The sequence below is a fragment of the Channa argus genome, chromosome 22 (assembly GCF_033026475.1).
Source record: "Channa argus isolate prfri chromosome 22, Channa argus male v1.0, whole genome shotgun sequence".
In the NCBI taxonomy this organism is placed as follows: domain Eukaryota; kingdom Metazoa; phylum Chordata; class Actinopteri; order Anabantiformes; family Channidae; genus Channa; species Channa argus.
Genome location: NC_090218.1, coordinates 720,438 through 743,883, shown reverse-complemented (window position 1 = coordinate 743,883; position 23,446 = coordinate 720,438). Strand labels below are relative to the sequence as shown.

The 23,446-nt window shown below is 37.0% G+C and overlaps 3 protein-coding genes across 5 annotated transcripts; 2 read left to right on the top strand and 1 right to left on the bottom strand.

Annotated features, from left to right (window-relative positions):
• Positions 1-1,025: 1,025 nt before the first annotated feature.
• si:ch211-215c18.3 (uncharacterized) lies at positions 1,026-6,109 on the bottom strand. Of its 2 annotated transcripts, none has more exons than XM_067492291.1 (4): positions 5,977-6,109; positions 5,502-5,623; positions 4,036-4,383; positions 1,026-3,949 (listed from the first exon to the last, which is right to left on the bottom strand). In XM_067492291.1, the coding sequence occupies exons 2-4, from the start codon at positions 5,569-5,571 to the stop codon at positions 3,843-3,845; spliced, it is 525 nt and encodes a 174-aa protein (XP_067348392.1). In that variant the 5' UTR covers positions 5,572-5,623; positions 5,977-6,109; the 3' UTR covers positions 1,026-3,842. The 2 variants fall into 2 exon arrangements, with proteins under 2 accessions (XP_067348392.1, XP_067348391.1); XM_067492290.1 differs by having other exon boundaries at positions 5,502-5,833; positions 5,977-6,107.
• Positions 6,110-6,196: 87 nt separating this feature from the next.
• Positions 6,197-11,946, top strand: LOC137108027 (thy-1 membrane glycoprotein-like). The gene is made up of 6 exons (XM_067492292.1): positions 6,197-6,390; positions 8,107-8,220; positions 9,164-9,443; positions 10,022-10,065; positions 10,202-10,522; positions 10,647-11,946. Exons 3-6 carry the CDS (start codon positions 9,439-9,441, stop codon positions 10,751-10,753), a joined length of 477 nt encoding a protein of 158 aa, XP_067348393.1. The 5' UTR covers positions 6,197-6,390; positions 8,107-8,220; positions 9,164-9,438; the 3' UTR covers positions 10,754-11,946.
• Positions 11,947-14,916: 2,970 nt separating this feature from the next.
• Positions 14,917-23,120, top strand: f11r.1 (F11 receptor, tandem duplicate 1). 2 transcript variants are annotated; one of them, XM_067491717.1, is made up of 11 exons: positions 14,917-14,978; positions 15,107-15,195; positions 17,267-17,326; positions 19,439-19,555; positions 19,742-19,885; positions 19,993-20,195; positions 20,286-20,385; positions 20,633-20,740; positions 21,490-21,502; positions 21,853-21,913; positions 22,053-23,120. In XM_067491717.1, exons 2-11 carry the CDS (start codon positions 15,114-15,116, stop codon positions 22,086-22,088), a joined length of 924 nt encoding a protein of 307 aa, XP_067347818.1. In that variant the 5' UTR covers positions 14,917-14,978; positions 15,107-15,113; the 3' UTR covers positions 22,089-23,120. The 2 variants fall into 2 exon arrangements, with proteins under 2 accessions (XP_067347818.1, XP_067347817.1); XM_067491716.1 differs by having other exon boundaries at positions 14,960-15,195.
• The last annotated feature ends 326 nt before the right edge of the window (positions 23,121-23,446 follow it).

The following is a 23,446-nucleotide window of genomic DNA, read 5'->3' as shown; positions in this document are numbered from 1 at the left end:
GTTTTGGTGTGAATGATAACATGCCTAAATCTTATATTCAACCTGTGTAGTTCAACACAGCAAATTACAATGCAGATTAGCAAATTACTTGTGACTTAAATATTAGTGCCCCTTCTCCATATTAGCTATTCATTTGCCAAAACATTAGACTACCTAATATTTAGTGTGCACAGCAAGCTACAGCCATGTTAATTTATCTATGTGGCCGAGGCAAAAAAGCCTGGAAATCAGGTGGTTTGAGCCACTGTAGTATTGCTAATATAAAATACACTATGCACATGCACATCCAGCGTCAGAGCAGCAGTGCATCATTGTATCTCTCAGAGGAAGGCCAGGATGAAGACTAATTCATGATGTGATTAACCTCACAGCAGCTTGCTGCTTAGTCCCTTCAGCTGATGCTTAAACAGGACACTGAGGAAATCAGAATAATTGTATGGGTGCAAGCAACTCTGGTTAAGCCAGGACCCAGCTCATTGCTGAAAAATTATGAATCAGTTTCAAAAACCGCTCCAGTAAAATGCTCTTACATTGTGAAGTTACACTATAGTAACTTTAGTCTTTGGAAACAAGCAACAAAAAGATGGTGAAAACCTTACAGAACACAATGTTTTGTGTTGGCCATCTTCTGACCAAATGTGTATGGACTAAAACAATTTTCTAAATAATGTAAATTATTTGTTAAATAAATGTATATGTCCTATACAAAAAATGTGCATACAACAGAACATTTCAATTATTAATGAAATCTCCTAATTTGTTATAAAAAGACAAAAAACAGGTTCCCAGGTTTTGTGGTAGTGTTGCCAGGCCACTGCACTGTAGGGATATTCTAACTTTTATACTATTATAAAAAAATTGTTTATACAATATACATATATTCTAAACTGTACATGCATGTATACAGACATGGCAGGTTCAAGGTAAATATGGTTGTGTCTTTTTTTAATTAAATTACCCAACAACAACAACAAAAAAAGAACACAAACAGTGCACCAATAATTCATTGGTATTTGGTAAACCTGTTAGTTTTGACAATTGACAATTTATTAACGAACTGAGGCACAAAAAGCACTTTTGTGAGTCTTACTTGAAAGGTTTTTTTCTGGGTTGAAAATTATTTATAACAGAAAGACAGGCACTGTATTATTTGTTCCTTTGCACTAATAGCCCATTTCATTTCCATATACAAAACATTTCCACTGGCTTCTCTGAACTGCAGTATTCTTAATATCACAGGAAGTGAGTTCAGCTTCAGTTTTTGCTATCTTCACATTTACCGTTAGTGACTATGGTTTGCTTATGCAGCACATTTTTTTCATACAGCTGCCCTAAAGACATACACGTGTTACCTATTCTAGAATGTCTGCTGCTACATCTTTTTGCTTCTGTGTGGAAAATAAGAAAACAACTATTGTGTGACACATCATAACACTGAGATACTAGAAAAGTGTTTGATCATGCAGCATTTACATCGTCGCAAACCACCAGTCTGGCAAGCCACACATGCCATTAAAATAAAATACAAGTTTAGTATTTCCCCATCTCATGCATGTCCCCACCAGATTTCTGCTTTAAAGATCCTTTTTTAACTTTTTAATGCAATGATATTTGATCCCTATCCAAGAATCCTAATTTCCTGTAGCTAGTAACAATGGATGTCATATATACAGTATATAGTAAAGTAAAAGGATAAATATTCTTTAAAATCTAGAACTTGGATTTAGAGCAGATTATTATTTACAGATTATTACAGTGTAAATAGTCACAAGTACAATGTACTAAATTATTATGTACAATAATTTTTAGTAAATCTTGTCAAATATGCAAATACCAGAAACTTGAGGAGAAGTTTGATACTAATATTCATATTATTGATTACACCATTTTCGGTTTTGTTAAAAAAAAAAACTCATATCAAATGTTGCAAACCCAGTGCTCCATCTGCAGGACAAACAGTGGAAATCCCACCACCCAACTGACAAATAGAGCAGCCACATGTTTTGGTGACATCTAGTGGAGAAGAAAAGTGTGTGTATGATGTACCCCAAATACATAATTATACCTGCATGCATGTTTCAGAGTAAACTACATCAAAACCAGGGGTAAAAAACTTGTAATTTGCAAAAATAAATGACTGTAAGTGGCACCGTGCGAGTATTTGACTGAAATAGGAACTTTTGCAGAGAAAACACTGGAAACTGATATTTATGATTATGGTACATAACCTTTATTTGTTACTATAGTTTTGATATAGTGTTTAGTATATTTTTTGGAGTAGAGTCAGCACTATGAGCTGACTTAATTATTTGAAAAATATAACAGTATCTTTATTTCAAGTACTGCTTTACCAAGCACAGTGAGAAGTGTAGCAAGGAAATAAAATAATGACAGCTTAAACGCAACACTGTTGACATGATTATGCACAATTGGTGAAATGTCTATATGTGTGTGTTCAGACTAAGCTGTAGTCTCTAAATGTAACACGTTAAAATGAAAGCAGTTTTAAAAACATCACGTGAAGCTTCAAAAGTCTTTCATACTAAATACATTCTCTGTAAGCATTAACATATGCATAGATGAACAGGACATTATAGGCTAATTTAAAAACACAATTTTTACAGTGACGATTTACTTTGCAAACTTTGCAAAGCTCACACCTCCGTCATCTCTTATCATTACCATTTTCTGCCTCGGTGTCATCTGTCTATTATTTGTTACTGAAACTATAAATGAACTGTCACTCATTTAGCTACAGAATCATTTTGACATCTTGGCTGCAGAGCTAAAATCTTTACCTCATGCACATAATAAAACAGTCTTGGCAAACACGTCTTTTTAGAGTGATGGGCAGATTAACATCAAAGCACAAAGTGAACGGCGGTGTATATTCGTTAGACCCTGCCAAAAATTCTAAATAATGTTCATCCTGGTCATGTGTTGAAAACCGCTGACATTTTCTTTGCTTTACTACAACCAGCTAAACCTGACATTAGGTTCTTTTGTAGAGATAACTTCTTACTTCACTTTTACTGTGATTACCATCGCTAGCGGGAAGGCAGTGTTTGAGCAGTTATTCATTGCTATTATTTGAAAGCTAAACATCTGCCTAAATACTGTGTAAAGTTGAGAAAACTGCTACTGTAAAACCTCAATGTAATTAACATAGGGGAGAAGTGACAGACAAAAAGCTGGAATGAGCCCATTCTTTGATAAATCTATAGCACTATGAATCCATCTAAATGGCTCTTCACTATCTCATTTACTGAATGTTGCAGGAGCAGTAGATGTAAATGTTGAGAGAAGATCTCCACTTTTAATGTTAGTATACAGCGTCAGTAAATCCTTGTGTGTTCAAAACAGCAATAAGATGCAATATAAATCTATAAGAAGCTTCTGTTTTTCTTAAAAAAATACAAAACCACAAATTAATTTCATTTAGGCATCAATGGAGGATTGTTCATATACAGGTCCAAACAAGAGAGACCTGAACTAGACAGAAGTTTAAAAAACTTTCAGTAGCCTAATGTGCTCTTTTGTAATGGCCGTTATAATAGAAAATGAATACTGTTCACTGTCTTTCATTTGATATTATCGCGATATCTTCCCCCTTTAAATAGCATTCTGAAACTATGGTTTTCAAAGTGGTGACAATGAGGACTAGTACATCACATACCTCAAAGGTACATTATTAAACCATAGTCCAATACTCAATGGAAATTTGATGTTACTCAGTCTTTATTTGGTTGTGATTTTTGGCTTCTACTCTGCATAAAAATCAAAAAACAGAAACAACATCATCATAAACAACCACTGAGAGGTTGCTGTGTGATTATGGGGGTTCATGGACTCAGAAGACCCACAGCCACTGGAAGTGACATCACCAATGACAAAAACCAGGGCGCAGATTTGAACATTACACTGATCGCAGAGCAGATTGGCAGGATCCCTGCAACAGAGCAGAAGGTGAGTTTAGGCGAGGTCCTAATGGTGTGTTGGAGAAAAAAAAAAGAAGCTAAAGAAAACTCTACTCACTGTGATGCACAGCCATGCTGTTCTCTTTCCAGTCGGTTCCCTGGTAAACCCTGCAGGTGTAGGTGTATGGCTTCTCATCAGCCATCGGGGCCCAGGTGAGGCGACAGAGATTGGGACTGACCAGGCTGACATTGCTCCTTCTGCGGTCCTCAGTGGACACATAGATGATGGTGTTGGGGTAAGTGCTGCCGACCAGCCGACTGTCCTGCCGATATTCACAGTAGGGGCCGGGCACCTGATAGGTGGGGGGGAACTCACAGTCCACCCTGACATTTCTTTCCAGATAAGTTAGACATGGAAACATCTGAGGCCCACGTGGAGTGAATAGAAATGTTGAGACTGAACTCACTAAACGAGATGCAAACAGGAAGTAAATCACTTTTACAGTATGTGCATAAAAGAACAGTTACATTTTAAACACTACATTTTTTTCTTTGTCTGAATAAAAATTAATGCAGTAAATAGCATTGAAATGAACTGTCAAGTTGCATGAGAATCATGCTGTGGATACCTGGCCACTCAAGCTCAGAGTTTTCAACATTAAAGCTACAGTTCATATCTTTTTTCAAATATTTTTTCAGAAGAGATGTGATCCATAACTTCTCTTACTGTGGAGACGTGCTGTTAATGCCTACTGTGACACAGACTCTCAGGACAGCACTGGCAGCAGTGCAGGGATATTCAAATTCTAAAGGCTTTTGTATGAGGCTCACCCTTCTGACGGATCAGAAAGATTCCCAAACCCTGTGCGTCACACGATGACACGGTGTGTATTTATGAGAAACCACAGGTTTTGACACAGCCTCAGTATTTGACACCATTGATGGATTGATTTTGAGTTTCCTGCTGCATTAATTATCACTAATGGTTCACTGGTAGTTCCAATTTACATTTTGGTCAATGATTAATTTAGATTTTTTTAGATATGGGGGGTAAAAGATTGGCTGAAAGGTGAGCTGGCAGTGACAACACGTATTTATAATAACATTACAATAAACATTATTATATTACATGTATCAAATTAACATGAAAGCTGGGGTTATAATACCAAGAAATCTAATTAAAACATCAACTGTAACTCATTATTTTGATGGATGACAGTGTAATAGCCCTCAGAGTTTAGGGGATGATGTAATCTGTTTACGTCACCTAAACAAAGAGTATAGAGAGGGTTTGCTAATTTGAATGGGATCCACCTTAGTACATGCATTTTTAAAAAACTTTACAGAGGACTCTACTCACAGCCACCCCCACCTCGGGACTGTGCCATATCATGCCACCCTGACATATCTCTTGCCACCCCTGCGTGCAATGATTTGGCCTACAAAATCCTAATGAAACTTTTCTGATCTTAGTGGTACCATTTCCCTGGTTAATCTGCAGCATCTAAAGCTTTCTTTAATATCATCTAATAATAAGTTTAACAATCGCATGCCAACATCGAATAAAAAAAGAAAGACACATACTGTGGGTTTGATGTGTTATTATTACCCTGCCAAAGAGGACACAGGCCGTGGCGAAGAGCTGAAGCTCCATGGCGATTGGAGTCTCTCCGATCAGATCAATAACGTTCACACCACGTTGTTGCCTGACAGTGTTCAACATGGGACATCATAAGAAAGTTGAACATGCGGCCCCATATCAGTCAATAAGGCACCCAACCAATACAGCCATGGTATCGACTAAGGCTCTGACCGCGGCTCTGGATGTGCGGTTCTGCCTGCAGTCCAAATGCAGATATGACTACGCCCATGCAGTGTGATTTCACTGCAGCAAACCCTTCAGTGAATGCGCCTCACTGCAAGTTAAAGAGGTGCACAGCATTGCAGACAGCTTTCTGACATGGCACATCTTCAGCCGTTAGCAAAATCGGGCTTCACGTCTAAGCAGTGTATACATATATATAAATATATATATATATATTCTGCGGAGGAAACTTACCTGATATTTGGTTCCTAAGCCGAGGCTGAGCTGCGGCCAGTGTAACAGAGCACAGAGGAGAGGAGCATCAGCAGAGCAGCTTTGACTGAGGATACAGCTAAGGCTCTGTGCGTCCTCTCTAACACACACACACACACACACACGCTCACACACACACACAGTTGCAGTGAAATTTGAGGGAAAATTGATTTAGTTGCATTGAATTACAGTATTGCTGCATCGTTTTCCAGTCTCTTGGGATGTAGGTATGTTTTTAACACATTATGGCAACAAAATCACTTTACATCTCTGAACAATACGAAACTCTCATCCACACGTTTTGGAGGAATTTTCATTGTGGTGCAAAAGAAGAGTTCCCTCTGCAGGACAAAAACTGGAGGCACCAGTACAGATACGGCGCACGGGCCCATAGAAGTCAGTATTTTGTCCATTTGTAGTCATTACTCATCCAGACCTTCACTTCTCCTATTTCAAAACAGTTCATTTGTTTCATCCTTTTTTCACTAATGAATTTCAACATATCACAATGTAACATAACATACTCATCAACTCAAACACCTTTTCCACCTGTCAGGCCCAGCCCCTACTTCTGCAGTCCTTTCTCCACTGACAAGTCTGCCATTAGCACGTTTTTTTTTTTTTTTTTTTTTTGGTTGTTTTACATTCTTCTAACACTACATTCATACATACTACATTCATACTAATCTTATACGGTGCACTTTTAAGTTTGTGTGTGGGGGGAGGGGGGTTTATTTAAAATATAAATGAAAGTAAGAACAATCATTAATATTTAATCAGCAGTGTCTTGAGATAACAAAGGAAACATACATTATGCATTATTTGTGGTAAATGAATTTGATTAAAGTTAGAACAAAATGCACATTGTTTTTAAATAGGAGATTTAGCAACTTAGCTTCAAGACTGATGGAAACACACATTAATTTAAATGCTAATCAGTATAAGTATAAAGTAAATCAGCAGAGTTGTTGCCCTTGGAAAGTAAGAGATCATGGACTCAGAAGACCCACATTAACAGAAAGTCGCATCACCAGTGAAAAAAACATGACACTTGAATGTCACAAAGACTGCAGAGCAGGCTGGAAAAACAAAATTAGAAAACAAAATTCTTCTTATTTGTCTAGTGGATCTCATTAAAACAAATATTGCTCACAGTGACAGACCCAGAAATGATTATCTCTCCGCAGTTTTGCATTTACCCTCAGGCCTATTGCACCTTTAGACTCTTCTTTAGCTTATTGTTTTGTTTTTAAATGCCCAAACCCCTGTTTGGTCAACTTTGTTTCCACTAACAGCACACAGATGTTTTCAGTTGATGTACCACTGTATTATTATTAGATTATAAGAATTTAAACCTGCAGAAATACATGTGTGTAATCATTATCTCAGGGAAGAAAAGATTTACTAATGCCATTCCAATAATACCAGTCCACCTGCAGGCCAGTGCAGGCTGCCGCTGAGACTGTACTTATACAGTGTCTTTACAGTAGATTGAGGTCAGTTTGGACAATTAAATAAAAGGTAGCAGAAGCAAATCTTTCCTACTGCATTTTAACTTTTAACAAATCTTTTGTATAAACTGCAGATGCATTCATTCATGCACATAAAAATCTAATGTAATTATGCCTAAACACAGCAATACAAAGAGTTTCATAAATGGTAGGAGAAATACTAGAAAATTAATGCACAAACCTAGTATAATTTTTTTCACCAGGGAAAAGGTTTGTAATGCCCCTTAAAGAAAAGAGGCTTGAAAAGTACAAACTAGTGTTTTAAAAGCAAGTGACCTAATCAATAACTTGAGCAATCTGATAGTGTACAGTATATGGTATGGTAAGTATAGAAGTAGTACTCATAGTAGCGTGCATGTCACTGAAGTAGATTAGGTGATTGCTCTGTGTTTCATCTGCAGTGCATCAGCGTCAGCATCAGCAGCATCCAGAAGTGGAGCAGCAAGGATCAATGCACCTGCATTCTTTGATTTTGATGGTCAATAAGGGAAGAGACAGAGCTGAAACAATTTGTGGTTTTAGTGCATATACAATCTAAAGTACAGGGTAAAGTAACAGCTGTCATCTGCTTTGAATAAGTGCTGAGGTTTATGTCTTTTAGGACTTCTACAACACTTCTGTCCTGGGAGACGGCTTCAATATGGCAGTTGTTCAGCAACTGTCTAGGAAGGTCTCTGACAAGATGAATGAACAGTGTGAAGAGGATTTACTGTAGGTTTGTACTCCTCTACAAATCTAGGGGATTTGAAATGATTAAAAATCTGTTTTCTCTTAATGTTTTTTGGCAAAACATTGTTATTTCATTTTACCATGCCCCGTTCATAAATATTCGCACAAACTATTAACATGTAAAAGGTTGCAGGTTCGACTGTAGCCTTTCTGTGCCGAGTTTGGATGTTCTCCCGGTGCTTGTGTGGCTTTTCTCCCACAGTCCAAAGACATACATTTAAGGTTAAGTGGTGACTCTAAATTTCCCGCAGGTGTGAACGTGAGTGTGAATGTTAAAAAAAAAACACCTACACAGTGCTGCTGACTACTAAGAGGCTGCCAGTAGTGGTTGTGCACACTGTTAAACTCCACACTAATAAAGTGGCTGTATGTTCTGAATTATAGGCCTAACCTGGCTGCTCACTGCCATGCCAGATTTCCAGTAGTAGTCCACAGGGTCAGTGTCTCATTTGGTTTATCTTGACTTCCCTATGCTAATCTATTGGCTTTCAACTTATAAGTTGAAGATCCTAAATATTCAGTTTTGTTGAAAATGTATGGTGATGGTCTATGGCATATAGTGAAAAAATGTTTTATGCAGCTCCTTAAATGTGTTTTGGGTGAGTGGATGATGATGCTACCAATGTGGAAATGAGAAAAGAAATGACAGTGTCAGTCTTCGGGTCAATCAACCCACTTCAAATTTAAAACAGGCATTTATTATTGGACGGATTGCCACAAAATGTTTTATGGCATAGATCATGTCGACATAATATAATAATAATGTTAATTAGGTCTCAGTATTTGTGTTTAATATGTTTTGATAAAATGTCTATTGGGAAACTGCTGACATTTACTGTACATTCATACCAAATGATCAAATGTGTGATAATGGCTCAGGTGTTTCAGATAATGAAATTTTCTTTTCTTTCATTTTCTTTCTCTTTCAGCAGCCTGATTTCAGTGCTTCAGTGTTGGGACAGAGGTTTGTGTATTGACATGTGAGCCTCTGTCCTTTGGTTAAACTGAGGCTAAAACAAGGGAAATAAACCCACAGTACTGACAAGTCCACTGGAGCAGCAATTTTTCCCACCTCTCTCTCCCCCTCCCTCTCTCTTTGTCCCTCTCCCTTCTCTCTCCTCTGTTTTTTCTATAAGCCGACCTCTACTGTATCTACCCCTGGCATCACACTGCAGAGCACTGTGGAAAGCTCAAACTGCATCAGATGAGGTAAGATTGATTGCTCTACTATTACATTCTGAGTGCAAAGGTAGGACAAAATATTGAACTGTATCACACAAAATAGTCTTAAATTTTCCTTATATTCTGGATTAAATATTTGGTTAAACACCGGGGTCAGCACTGAAACGAATTTTATAATTAGGTAAGAGTGCTGTAGGTTTGCGTGAAGCCAACATAATAAAGCTCAACTGCTCCGTCCATTTTCTTAACATATTAAGTGGGCAAATAATCAGCTGTGCAGTTGAGCATAGAAATGCGTCAGAGATGGCAACTGACCAGTGAAGTTTGCAATTCATCTCTTTGCAGTGTAAACAGTAAAGATGCATTCTATTCATTTGTTCAGTATTATGATACATTGACTTTTCCTCAGTAACCTCTGTGGGTTATATAATAGCCGCAGAAATGTGGTATTCATATCTGAAATCTGACCTCACTCTTCATAGCACAGTCAGCTTTTTGGAAGCTCAATAATGTAAAGTATTGAAAGGAGAATAAATTGCCTAATTCTTTTGTAGTGCTCACCGTCTGTGAATCTGATCTGACTCTGTTTTATTGTCTTCTTTCAGGAAAGTTGTGAGAATGTTCTTCCTTATCACAATATTACTCTTTGGTAAGATAATTTTTGGTTTACATGATGTTAACTCAGGGGCTTTTTTTTATATTTGCATGTTTTTCATTTGAAAACCAAACAAAGTTTCTAAATTGGTGTTTCTAATGGATCCTCCTTTTTTAAAAACTGTGCATAGGCTTTGCATCAGCCCAGAAGGCAATTCAGTTGGCCTACTGCTCAATAGATGAGGACCATCTCAGGATGGATTGCAAATATTCACTTACCCCTGAGTCACCAGAAGCATTTTGCAAGTACACACAGGGTGAAAAACTCCTTGACACCACTGATTCAAATGAGGAGCAGCATGCCCTCTCGAAGAGCCGCGCTAAAGTTCGTATTTTCCCAGGCAACATCTGTCGCCTGCTGTTTAAAAACCTGCCGCATGGAAAGTCCAACTTCACCTGCAGCATCAAACAGGCCAACTTAACAACGTCCAAAACCTCAGTGGTTGAGAAAAGTAAGCTGCTAATGTTCTTGATCATCGTTTCCACAGCTGTGTACATCTTATTACTTTTCACACACAAAAAAAGCCGCTTGAGTGACTGCCAAACAAAATACTACATAAATTTTTCTTCTTGCAGAACTCCTCCTCCCTTGTTCAGCCTGGAGTGTCCTCTTACAGAGCTGCAATGGCCTACTGCTGACCTTGATGACACTTCCCATGCTCCTGGAAATTCACTGGCTGTGAACAAGGCGCCGAAGTGCTGCATATGTTAACACTGCACCCATAATAATCAGTTGACTGCTGGTGGAGACTCCACAAGTTGTGCACAATATATGCATAAAGTGCAAAGAATTTAATGGAATGAACGTGCAGATTATACTGTATTTGCTGTGCCACAGGCCTGCATACTGTACATCAAGCACTCAATAATAAGCACACGTACTACTGCATACATTTTATATTCTACAGTACTCCTACTCTCATTTAACAAAATGTTAAAATGCATAGTGCAAATTAGTACTGGTCAATTTTTTACAGGGTGCAGATTAAAAAGAATGTATATGACTTAGAAATAAAATTGAAAGTCTACAATATATTCTATACGATCTAATATCTTAATCTTCATTTCATCTTGGTGATTTGTTTCATCTTTAGCCTCCAGTCTTAATAGCAAGGAGGATGAAACTATGAACTAAAACGTCAAATAGCTATATCACACAGCGATCTAAATGTTCTTATCACAAGAGGTTTGCAATGTTGCACACCGCAACTCAACATTACTGCTGACTTTCATCACTCTTTAAGGTAAGCGATCTATTTTGCCTGACTGAAATCTGTCCCCTGCTTCTCTTCTTGGCTGCCAAATGATAAGGGCAGATTGAGGCGACCTTCCCCACAAAGGTCTAGTGGTGTGTTGTTGCATTTGTGGATAAGATCTAGGTAGGGCAGCGCAGAGAGCTTTGGCAGCGTTAAGGGTGAGCAGAGAAAAAAAACTTTTTGACTGACTACTAATGCATGCAATAAAGTCTTTGCTCTCTTCTTTTCTAAGGAGTCAAGGAGAAGGTGATTGTGATGAAGTTATTATTTTGCCTTTCACTTGTGCCTGACATATATGATCTGTGTTCATCTGAGGTTTGTTGTCATATTTATTCACTATGTCTCTGAGGGCTATAAGTCAAATCCAAATTGATGCTCCTATTTATAAATTTACATTAATTACGCTTTTATTCTGCAATGTTTTCTCTGATGATGTAATGGATTTTTACTATTGTATATAGTTGAATAGGTTTGTAGCCAAAGCACAATCATATAAATGCACTGAAAACTACTGCTGGTCTATGTACTGTACAAAGTCAATAAACTACACAGAAAAGTCAAGGTATCAACAAAGAAGAGCAATGCTTGTTCAATGAAACCAACCTAAATAAAACGTAGAATTAAATGACTTGAGTGAACTTTCCATTGATTGTTCAAGATGTATTTATGCATGAAATCTTTATGGGTACATATCTCATCACTGCTAAGGTAAAGGTGCTGTTGATCTTAGAGGGTAGCACTGTCAGAATGTCAAAAAGAAGGAAGAAAAAGGAAATTGACATTAAGTAATACCAAAGCTTTAGAAATTGAAGTCTTATTATGCAGCAAGTAGTTTAGGGAGCATTTGATTGCACACTGGCTGACCATGTATCTTTGTTCTTGCTTAAAAGGACATTTCCCTTCATTGCTCCATTGCGATCATACATGAAAATGACACTATCACTACTATCCCAGAACACAATACAGTATATGCAGAGGAAATGGCACGTTAACTAGTCTTACAATCTTGACAAATGATGAGGACACTGTTGCTTTTCATAATGAGCGGTAATTTTGTCAGTGGAAATTAGGGGCCTATGGCAAATCCGAAGCAACAGACTGACAGATGAGAATGTCCTCAGAATTATATACCATAGGTGCACAGGCACTGTATAGAGTTAAAAGCAGAATAGCTGCTCTAAATATAAGTACAAGTTAAACTTATTTTTTTCTTATTGCTAATCCCACACACAAGTTGAACAAGTCCACACACACTTGAGTGATTATGGTGCCTATTAATGCATTGATTCTGCATAATGAAACATGTGTATAATACATAAAAATGCTCTGCTCCTTGGTTGTGAACCTGTGTGTTACATTGTATCGCAGAGGCTTGAATCTTGACCTGACGTTTGACAGTGAATACTAACCCAGGTAACTCAGACTTTGCGCGTAGAAAAGTGTTTCACAATTAAACTCTATATTTTACATTGAAGATCCCAGAACTGTTTATGCTAGAGGGTGTGTTATGTCAGTAAATGCGATACAATGCATAGAAAATAAGCACTGGAGCCTAAAGTGATGTTGGAAAATATATATCTTGTTGTACATGGACTATCTAGTGGTTTTGGGAAAACATGCTTGTTTGTTCAAACACATAAGAACTTACAATCTGAGAAGAAACAGACATTACACTGAAAGAAGGAATCCGTTGGATGGTGAAGAGGGACAGAGGATTTGAATACAACTGAAGTCCATGCAGCAGTCATGCTGTGCAGAACTCTTTGTCTATGAACCGGAGATATGAAATATTTCAATCTCCACCTAGAATATTTGGCATGCCTGGATAAAGCACTGAGATGCACATGTGTAAAAAAAATCTGTGCCACGTTATACTACAGCTCAGACCCGACCCAAACTTTCACTGATAATTAGTGCTTAAAGTTTACTTGTAGCACATTTGTTATTTAAGTGTTGCTGTTTGATCCTCTGTGGCAGGTTTTCAGCGTCAATTCCTTCTCACTGTTGGTACTTGGGGTAATCTAGTGAGGAAGGTTAAGGCCAGATGGGGCTTAATAGCTTACAGGAAACCTGATCCTCTTGTCTCACCTTCTTCATCTGCAAAACCACTATCCCTCTTTCTCTTTGGCTTTTTGAGGCTTCTCTGTCAATACCAATCTACTTACAACCATCTTTCTTCGAAACCTTTGTCTCCAATTTGAAAAAACCTGAAATTAAATCATGGCTTGATTTTTGTAGAAAGTCAGTTTTTTGTGGAACCACTTTGTATTGTGTGGGTGTTTGTTTTCTCTCTATAATAAGTTTACAGAGTGGACTAGCAGTATGACATTACTAAAATAAATGTACGCAGATAAATTATTTACTTTTTAACACATACTTTCAGCAGCCATTCCCCAGTCAAAATACAACCTTCTCATAATGTATCACCTGCTGTATCCTGACTAAAAAAAATAAAAGCTCCTGTTCAGAACTTGAAGAGAAACTGTTTAAGTCCAGAGTTCTATAGAGTTGGATTCATTTATAAAAATCTGCTTTCCTCAGGCTGATAGAATATTTGTGACACCAGCTTTGGAAAACCCTTGTGAACATTTGATGCCTCTGAACCTTGATTAATTTGTCTCTTCTGTCCTCTTCTTCTTCTGACTGTTCATTACATATGCTAAGAATTAAATCAGGCTGTCATCTTATGTTCGAGAAATTTACCCGAGTTTCCCCACATTTTTAGCACTCTGATACAAGTACAACATAAGCCAAGCTACGAACCAGGTTCATAGTGTAAACCACTACTGGCTTCAGGAGCAGAGACTCATTGCTTCATGATTGTTTACTTCTTTTAGTACCAAAGTAAAAGTGCACTCATTAGTATAAACGACTCTAGTATGGTATATGACATACCCAAACAAGTCTTGTTTTTACATGAGTGAGTTATCGTTGTCTAGAGAACAGTTTTGGGCATTTGCCTTAATGTTTCAGCCTATTTCTTATTTTTTAACAGTTACTATTGATACACGGAAAGAGGTACTACTTTAACAGCCTCGTAAACCACTTTACATGCACCACGCGTTCTAGGGGCTGCATGTTGTAAAAGAGCTGCTCTGGGACGCACACAAACAAAGGATGAAAAGCGTTTGTTTTACATTTTTACAATTTTGATATTTTCAACAACGTGTCATTTTAAAGTAAAACAGTCAACATTACTGTAAGTATTTATTCACGAAATATGTAAAAGGTTTTGCAGTTTTTAATCGGCTTGGAAATGACTGAAATACGCCATCTATTGGTGTAATACCGCTTTTAAGGTGGACCGCAAAATTAGAATAAGAAGAGAAAGGGCCATTTGAGACCTAAAAGGTGTTTTTGGATTACGTTTAGAATTAGGTTGTGGTTAGGGTTCAGCTTTAAGTTATGATGTCTATAGTAAGGATTAAAGAAGGCATTGTTCTGACAAATACAGACAGGCCAACATGTATGTGTGTTTGGAGTTGCTTGGCCACACTTCTTAGAAATCAGCTTTGTAATTAGTTTTGGTCAAACCAGTTTTTCCACACTGTCGTCATTCACAGACCTGATTGACGAGCCTTAAACCGGAAGTTACCGAGCTTGTTGTCACCTGGGCGGACTCCTCAGGTGAGAGGACACTCGGCTGTTGAAGGTGAAAACATCGATACTGAGCGTTTGAAAATTTAGACACTGCGTTTTTTTTTTTTTACCCGACGCGAGGACGATTTTTTGTACAGCTTCTACTTCTTCTTTTTTGAAAAAAAGTGTTGTTGTTTGTAGGAAAGCCATGGTGGGATACACTCGGACCAAACAAACCGACATGCTCTGTTGGTTGGTTTCGGTGGTTTTGTTCGTTTGCGCAGCGACAGGTGAGTAAAGTTGACGATAACGTTACAGTTGGACAAACTTACGTATATCTCCACGGTTTAACTCTGCATCTATAAGAATATCAGCAAACGCTCCTAAATATTAAATGGCCTGTTGCAATGTTGCCATAGTCGTCACTATGTGAACCTCGGGCCTGGGCTTGGAAAGCAAATTATGTGTCTTTTGTGAGGTTAGGAGTTGGCGAGGTGTGTGTGTGTGTGTGTGTTGTTTTTAGTCTTATATTGCATAATAATTTACAGCACATATTAAACCATGATGTCCCTTGCCCCTTGTTATTGTTGGCCCTACAGATCAATTCGGCCTCTTGGGATGAGGAGAAGCTGTTAAAGCAGCAACTACATAAATATTAGGGAGGGGCGGTTCATTATTTCCTTCTTTCCTTCTTGTCTTATTATTTAACTGTTTATGTAAAAAGAAGGCTCTGCAAGTACAGCATCCACCGCTAGTTCCACGTTCCTCTTTAGTGAACTTTAAAAATGAATACAAATATATGAATGTTTAAACGATGTGAGGTTAAACAATGAACACACGCAGTAGGTCCCAAAAGGTTTGTTTTCTCTGTCAAGCTTTCTGTGAGCTACATTCCATAATGAAAGATACTTAGAATCTGTGTGTGTGTGTGTGTGTGAGCACAACTTTTTAGCCTCATTCACTTGTCACCTCAGTAGCTCAAAAATGTGTGTTAAAATTCTCTCATTTCATGATGACAGACCATCATATATTGATGGATATCATGGTTTTTGTCCATTTCAATTCTGCTCGATTATTTGGGCCAGCAGTACACCTGCTGCACAGATCCTGCACATTGCAACCTAAAGGCTTAAAATAGTAACAGTGAATATTAATATTTACTATTTGTGCTATGAACTGAGTTTCTCATGACTCTCCAATGTGTATGTATACCTTAAGGCTCATTCATATTCCTTAACCCCGAAACTCTCAAATTATGCAAACAACGAAAGGAGGAAGGAGGGAGGTTTCATTTTACACTGGAGGCTTATCTCCCTGTCTCAAACCACAACTATAACTATGCTGTTCAATCTCAGCTAAGATTGCCTGTCTGCAGGCTGATTGTCAATAACTTAACTAACAATCACTTTGCAGCAACAAGAGTGACATGTACAAAGTGAGTCAGCACAGAGTTGATAATTAACTGGCTCCTGCCTCTGTTCTTAAAAAAACAAGGTTGAAGTTAAATCATGTAAAACATGTTTGTAATTCAAAAATATAATGTAAAAATGTATAAAAAAATGTTTCAGGCTAGTCACTACTTGGATTAGTCACTTAGATTAGATTAGTAGTTTCTGTTGTAGCATTGCTATTCCCGAAAAGACTGTTTCAGGTGGACTGACAACAGTTTCACAAGAAGTTGTCTGACTCAGCAGATAGGAATTAGCAGCAAGTTGTGTGTGTGGTTTTTTTTTTTTTATTTTTTTTATTTAAACATGTCCACACCCTGGATGCTCTAAAGCATGTGGAAATTGCTAGTCAGAGATGAGATGCAATAATACACTTTGGTGTATTGGTGGCACTGTGCTGGGTCTTTTAACCTATAATTAATTTTTTCATTATTATTCAACTGCCTGTTCTTACATAACTGGTGAAAAACAAAACAAACAAAAAAAAGAAACAAAAAAACAAACAGCAGTTGTAATTTCTTTAAAGTCAAACTGACTTATTGAAATAACCACAACGTGGCTGCTCTGTCAACTTGTGGGGCAGCAGCACACTTACTGTACAGTAATGATCATCATAACCAAGACTTAAAGCAATACCTATACTTAAGGAAGTGAGAATTTAAATGGAGCCCCTTAAAATGGTGATGATGAATGTTTGCTAAGTCTGTTAATAATACGCTAACTCCAACAACAACTGAATCAGTAATGGATTCAACTTTTTAATTATATTTGGTAAATTGTGATTGTGTGCTTGTATAATTTTCTTTTGTCTCTTCTGCATGCAATATTTATTAACTTTGCTAAGATCAGTTTACTAAACACAAGCTCATATTCTAAGTCTAATTATTATTTTTATTTTAATGTCTGTTTTCAGGTGTAAGTGCATTTACAGTCAGTACCAGCACTCCATCAGTTAAAGTGAATGAGAATCAAGGTGAGTCCTAAGAATATGCATTCATTTTAATGTGAAAGATAAGACAGGAATGATGTAATAAACAAATTAGGGATGTCACAATACAACTTTGTCCCCAGACTGAGTATTTGTTAAAACCAAGTATGAGTACAAGTACTAAACTGTTAATGCTACTGCTAATGAGACACAGCGGGACACTGGTCCAAATGGTGGTGGGGACACACTTGAAGACTTTGAAAAACAGGATGACTGGAGGCTCTAAGGTAGTCAGACCTGTAAATCCTGTGAAAAAGAAAATTGTTAATGTCAGTCGTAAATATTAAGCATGTTATGAGAAGAACTTTTAGCAACTGGATCGTAACACTTCAGCAGAGGAGAGCTTGCAGTCAGCATTATTTTAGTTGCTGTGACTTGTCCTAAACAACTGCAAATCACAGCTCTCCCTAACAGCTCAATCAATGTGAAATTAAATTGATATTGTTATCAGAACATCCCTAAAACAAATGAACTAATAATTCCATAAGCAAAGTTTCTGCTATAGTTGCACTATTTTACAATTATTTTAAATTACATACTGTAAATATTTCAGTAAAAACTCTGAACTCTAATAAAGGTGAAATTATACAGGCCTGTGATGTGTGTACGCTTTGTACAGCAGATGTATAATGTCGAATATCACTTTATGACAAAGAGTTGTGATGTTAATAAAAGGATTCCAACATTTTCCCCCCATCTTGTGTGTGCTTTAGGATCATAATTGAAAATCCCCTCTGTGACAAAACACAGTCACAGTAGTTAGGATCTCTGTGTGGCAACTGTCAAACCACCGTAAATTTTCAAGTTAAGTGGCTTTTATTGTCATTTCTACTATACACAGTGGAAACAAGATAACATTCCTCCAGAACCAAGGTGCTACAAACATCACAAGCTATGTAAAGTGCATCGAGTGCAACCTAGTGCAAACAGTGTAGTGCAATTGCAGTGGAATGTGCAAAAAACAGCAGGTCTAGTGCGGTTCAGTATAGAATAATAATAATAAGTAAATAAATAAATGATGGTGGAATAAATTGTGATGAGTGTGTGCTGAGTTCGGGTTGTAGTGTGTGTGTGAGTTCCATTTCAGTTCTGCGTGTTGAGGAGCCTGATGGATTGCGGGAAAAAAAACTGTTGCACAGTCTGGATGTGGCGGCCTGAATGCTTCGGAACCTCTTAGTGTGATAGTGAAGAGTGTGTGTGTGGGGTCGTCCACAATGCTCTTGACTTTGCGGATGCAGTGTGTGGTGTAAATGTGCATAATAGAGGGGAGAGAGACTCCAATGATCTTCTCAGCTGTCCTCACTATCCTCTGTAGGGTCTTGTGATCCGAGTCGAGGAATTTGGTGCTCTTGACAATCTCCACTGAGGATCTATCGATAATCAGTAAGATGTAGGAACATAGGAACAACGTTGCTCCTCAGGGAGATGTTGAAGATGTCTGTAAAGACATCCGCTAGCTGTTCTGCGCACTCCCTGAGCACTCTGCCAGGAATGTTGTCTGGTCCAGCAGACTTTTGTGGGTTAACTCTGCATAGATTTTTCCTCACTTCAGCTGTGGTTAGACAGAGCACCTGGTCACTGTAAGGAGGGGTGGTCTTTCTCACCTTCATGTTGTTCTGTACCTCGAACCGGGCATAGAAGTGGTTCAGCGCATCTGGGAAGGAGGCGTCACGGTCACAAGCAGGTGATGTTGTCTTGTAGTTCGTGATTGCCTGGATGCTCTGCCACATGTGCTTGGTGTCTCTGCTGTCTTGGAAGTGGTCGTGGAGTTTCTTGGCATGTGCGAAAATGAAAATGCAGAAAATGTAAAGGTGAACCTAAAAATTAAGGTTTTGCAGGTTATTGGGAACAGCTTACTAAAAATACCCATAACGTAAATATATGAATATTCTTTGCAAACATTAAAGACAATGCCTTATCACTGGAGTAAATGATATCTTTGATTTTTGAAATGTGATCACCTAAGAAAGATAATTTGCAAGCTTTTGAAGTTATTGAAGAATTAGAAATTAATATTGTTTAATAAAAATAGAAGACCTTCACAGTATAACAGTGTTGTTATAGCTTGTACTGACAACTGTATTTTTGTTATTTTAGGAGGTGACCTGATATGCAGCTACTCAGCAGACTTTGGTTCATCTGCCAGACTTGAATGGAAATTTCAGGATTTGACAGGGACACAGACATATGTGTATTTTGATGGTAAACTAACAAGTAAGTAGATTCACATTTCTTCATCAACATCTCAGCATATTTAAATATGTTTAATTATTTTGAATAATTTCAGCACATTTCTCCATATACACATAATGTTTGGATGGTGATTCAGATAACTTCTCATAAAGTTCATCCTGCCTGAATGATTTTGTCCTGTTACATTGTGCTGCAAATCTTTTACAGCACCATATGCTGACCGAGTGTCCCTGTACGGTGGTAGTAATCTGAGATTCACTAAAATGACACGTCGGGATACTGGAACGTACGATTGCGAGGTGTCTGGCAACGAAAAGTTTGGAAAAGCCAGTGTGCAGGTGACAGTTCTGGGTAAGGATACACATCTTTCCTTGTTTCCACTCATATCACCCCTGGGAAATGACTGACATTCTGATCGAACCAGCTACCAGCTAAAAACTAAATTTTATGTCCTACAGTGCCTCCATCTCCACCATTGTGTAGAGTCCCAGCCAGAGTGACAACGGGCACAAAGGCCCTCCTGTTATGCAGTGATGTTGATGGCTCACCCCCTCCCACATACAAGTGGTACAAAAATGGCACTCCTCTGCCTGTTGATCCTGGCAGTATGCCTGCCTTCCAGAATTTCACCTACAGGCTAAATACGAAGAATGGCAACCTGGTCAGAGACAACTTATTACTATATTCCAATTTGACTATGACAGTTACGATACCCATTCGACTTTAAATTGTAACCTGTTTGTTTGCTTAGGACTTCCCTTCTGCAACCAAGATGGACTCAGGTCAATATTACTGTGAGGCTTCCAATGAGCTTGGTTCTCAGAGCTGTAAAGCCATCGCAATGGATGTCCGTAAGTGTTCATCATCATTTTAATTATCAAAGTATGGTTTGGTCTAAGATTTAACAGTTTTAAAGATACAACTTTCATCTTAATGCCCATGAGAAGTTTGAATCATGTGGGTGCTAAAACTTTTTGTTTTCTATTTCGTTTTTAAATTCGATTTTCACAAATTGGGTAGTTTACCGCATCATACTTCAGCTAATGATGCTCAGAATCTAAAGTTTATTTACTTTCAATGCTTCGTTTCTTACCTAAGGTGACTTAAACACTGGAGGTATTGCTGCTGGAATAATAGTGGCTCTGCTGCTGTTGGTCCTTTTGGGAGTTGCCATTTGGTATGCCCACAAGAAAGGATATCTGCCCCGTGAGTTGTTTTTTTTATTTATTTTTTTAAATAACATTTTCAAATCGCACAATTTCATACCTTAGACCTCTATATAGCCAGCTTGTTTGTATTAGGTTACTTTAAATTGAACTGAAAATAAAAGTCAGTCCATGGCAGCCATATTAACACAGCTTATCGAAACAAGTAAAGTCCTTAGGACCTGATTGCTGCAACACCCATTAATACATTACAAACACAAACTGTTCATTAAAACAAACAACAAATGTATATTAATCTTCATTTCCTCCTTACATCCCCAAATACCCCATTATCATGAAGATAATGGGAGTGCAGGTGACCAGTTGTTGTAATATTTGTCTGCAGGGAGGTCCACATTGTCCTGGATCTAAAAACACTTGCTTCAGGTGTTTAGGTTTAAATATCAAAAAAAACATCAAGCTTTCGGGCTGTCCCTTCAGGGGTGGTTTTTAGGTTTAAATATCAGTAAAGCAATTTTACTCTATTCTGAACGATATAGTTTGATGTAATTTTTTTAGCATAACCATGCAACCTGAATAAATGCATGTCTTTAAAGAGAGTACAAAAACCCTCCGCTCCATATACGAGTTTTGTCACAGCATTATAGAGCATGTAATCTATGAGATACAATACAAGTTTACGGGTAAAACGAAAAATCTAACTTGAAGTGGAAGGTTTCTTTGTCATACTTATATGTACCAAATACTATATCCTACTGACACAGTTTTCTTTATTTCATTCTTTTACAGAGAAGAGTAAAAGGTAAGGGGATTTTGTTATGCTTGTACTATAATGGATTTTGGCAGATGATCAATAAACTGTAACTTAAACAATTTAGATTACATGTAGAAACTAGTCAGATATATATATATATATATATATATATATATATATATATATATATATATATATATATATATATATATATATATATATATATATATATATATATATATATATATATATATATATATATATATATATATATATATATATATATATATATATATATATATATATATATATATATATATATATATATATATATATATATATATGACATAGTCACTGTGTTTTTTGTATTTATTTATTTTTTGTCTCTCTTCCTGCAGCAAATCGAAGCCCAATGTGGTCTACCAGCCTTCGCCATTGCGTTCCGGGGATGATGGTGATGTAAGTGTACACCTGCGTGTTTCCTGCTTTTAAGTTTTGTTTTTTCAAAAGATTTCCATCACAAATATAACATTGTTCTGTTTTAAATAGATTGCTATGAAATATATTCGGATTATAATGAATATATGTTTGTTCTCAGGGGGAATTCAAACCGAAGTCGTCATTTTTGGTATAGTGTACAAGCAGAAGTCACTAGAAGAAAACATCTTTTTCTTTTAAGTGTCTCTCAATAGGTTTATTTTTGAAGCTTTTGAAATCTTTCTTTACATGTAGTAGTTGCCACAGATGTGTAATGAAGCCTGTTCATACATTGATAGACTCTTAATAGAGTGAGCTGTGAACACTACTATTCTGTGTGTTCTGTGTGCTTCTTAGTCTTTCTGCCTCCTAATGATAGAAGAATTATTTTTGTGATGAAAATGGATCAAGTGAAATGGAGGACAGATAATCCCACTACTGCTTTTAGGAAGAAATAATTATTTTAAAACTGTGACAACCTTTGGTTTATTTACTGCCGATTAATTTTCTCTACACCTATACAAATCTTTTACCAGTTCATAAATCTGGAAACATTGATGGAGCTGCAATATCATAGCAAGATCATAGCTGAACAGCTGAGCTTTTTTTTCTTTTTCTAACAAACTAAACAATTGTGAAATAAAACCTAACTTTTCTACTACCTTTTTATTAAATTTCTTATTTTTTGTAAATATAAGTCTTTCTGTATTTGCAATTAACAGCCATTTAAAAATAGTGGAATTCCTGATATTAAATGCACAAACTCCACAGTAACTTCTTAAGTGATGGATAAGTAAACAATTATTTAGCAGGTACCTTTGAGAATACATAGTTACATAGGTATAATTGAATGTTACAACAGTGTGCGTGTGTTGGCTGAGAATTAGACATTGGCTTAGCTAATACATTTTATTTTATTTTTTTTTTATTGTTGTGATAAAGTTCCCAAACTTCTGACATCTACCTCCAGACATATTTGAAATAGTTTTACTTATTTTTGACCCTGAGAATTTGTAGATGTCAAAGTGTTTTGATAAGGTTAGGACATGAATGTTTGTTTCTGTAATCAGGTAAAATGTTTAAATTGGCAAACTTTTTTTTTTTTGTAACTTGACCTTTGTGAAAATTGTAAAGCAGATTGATTGTAACTTTGCTTTATCTGATAGTTAATAAAAATATTATTGGCAAATTCAAGTGTCATCAACATAATATTCTCACATGGAACAGCAGAAACCATCTGGATGAAGACAGTCAGTGAATGCCTGGCCAAATAAAGGATTGTAATACTGTACATCTTTACTTTCTGTTCAGCCTGAGAATAGCTGACATCTTACCTGTGCCTAGGTCAGTGTTTTGTCTTCAAAACCTCCTTTAGACTTTATGGAATTACTGTAAATGACATGTTAAGCAGTAGGCCTCTTGTTTTGTCTTCACAAGCTAGTATTACAAAACTAATGTCAGTGTGTGTCAGCAAAATTATACAGGACGTTACTAAATCAAATAAGAGTAGGCATA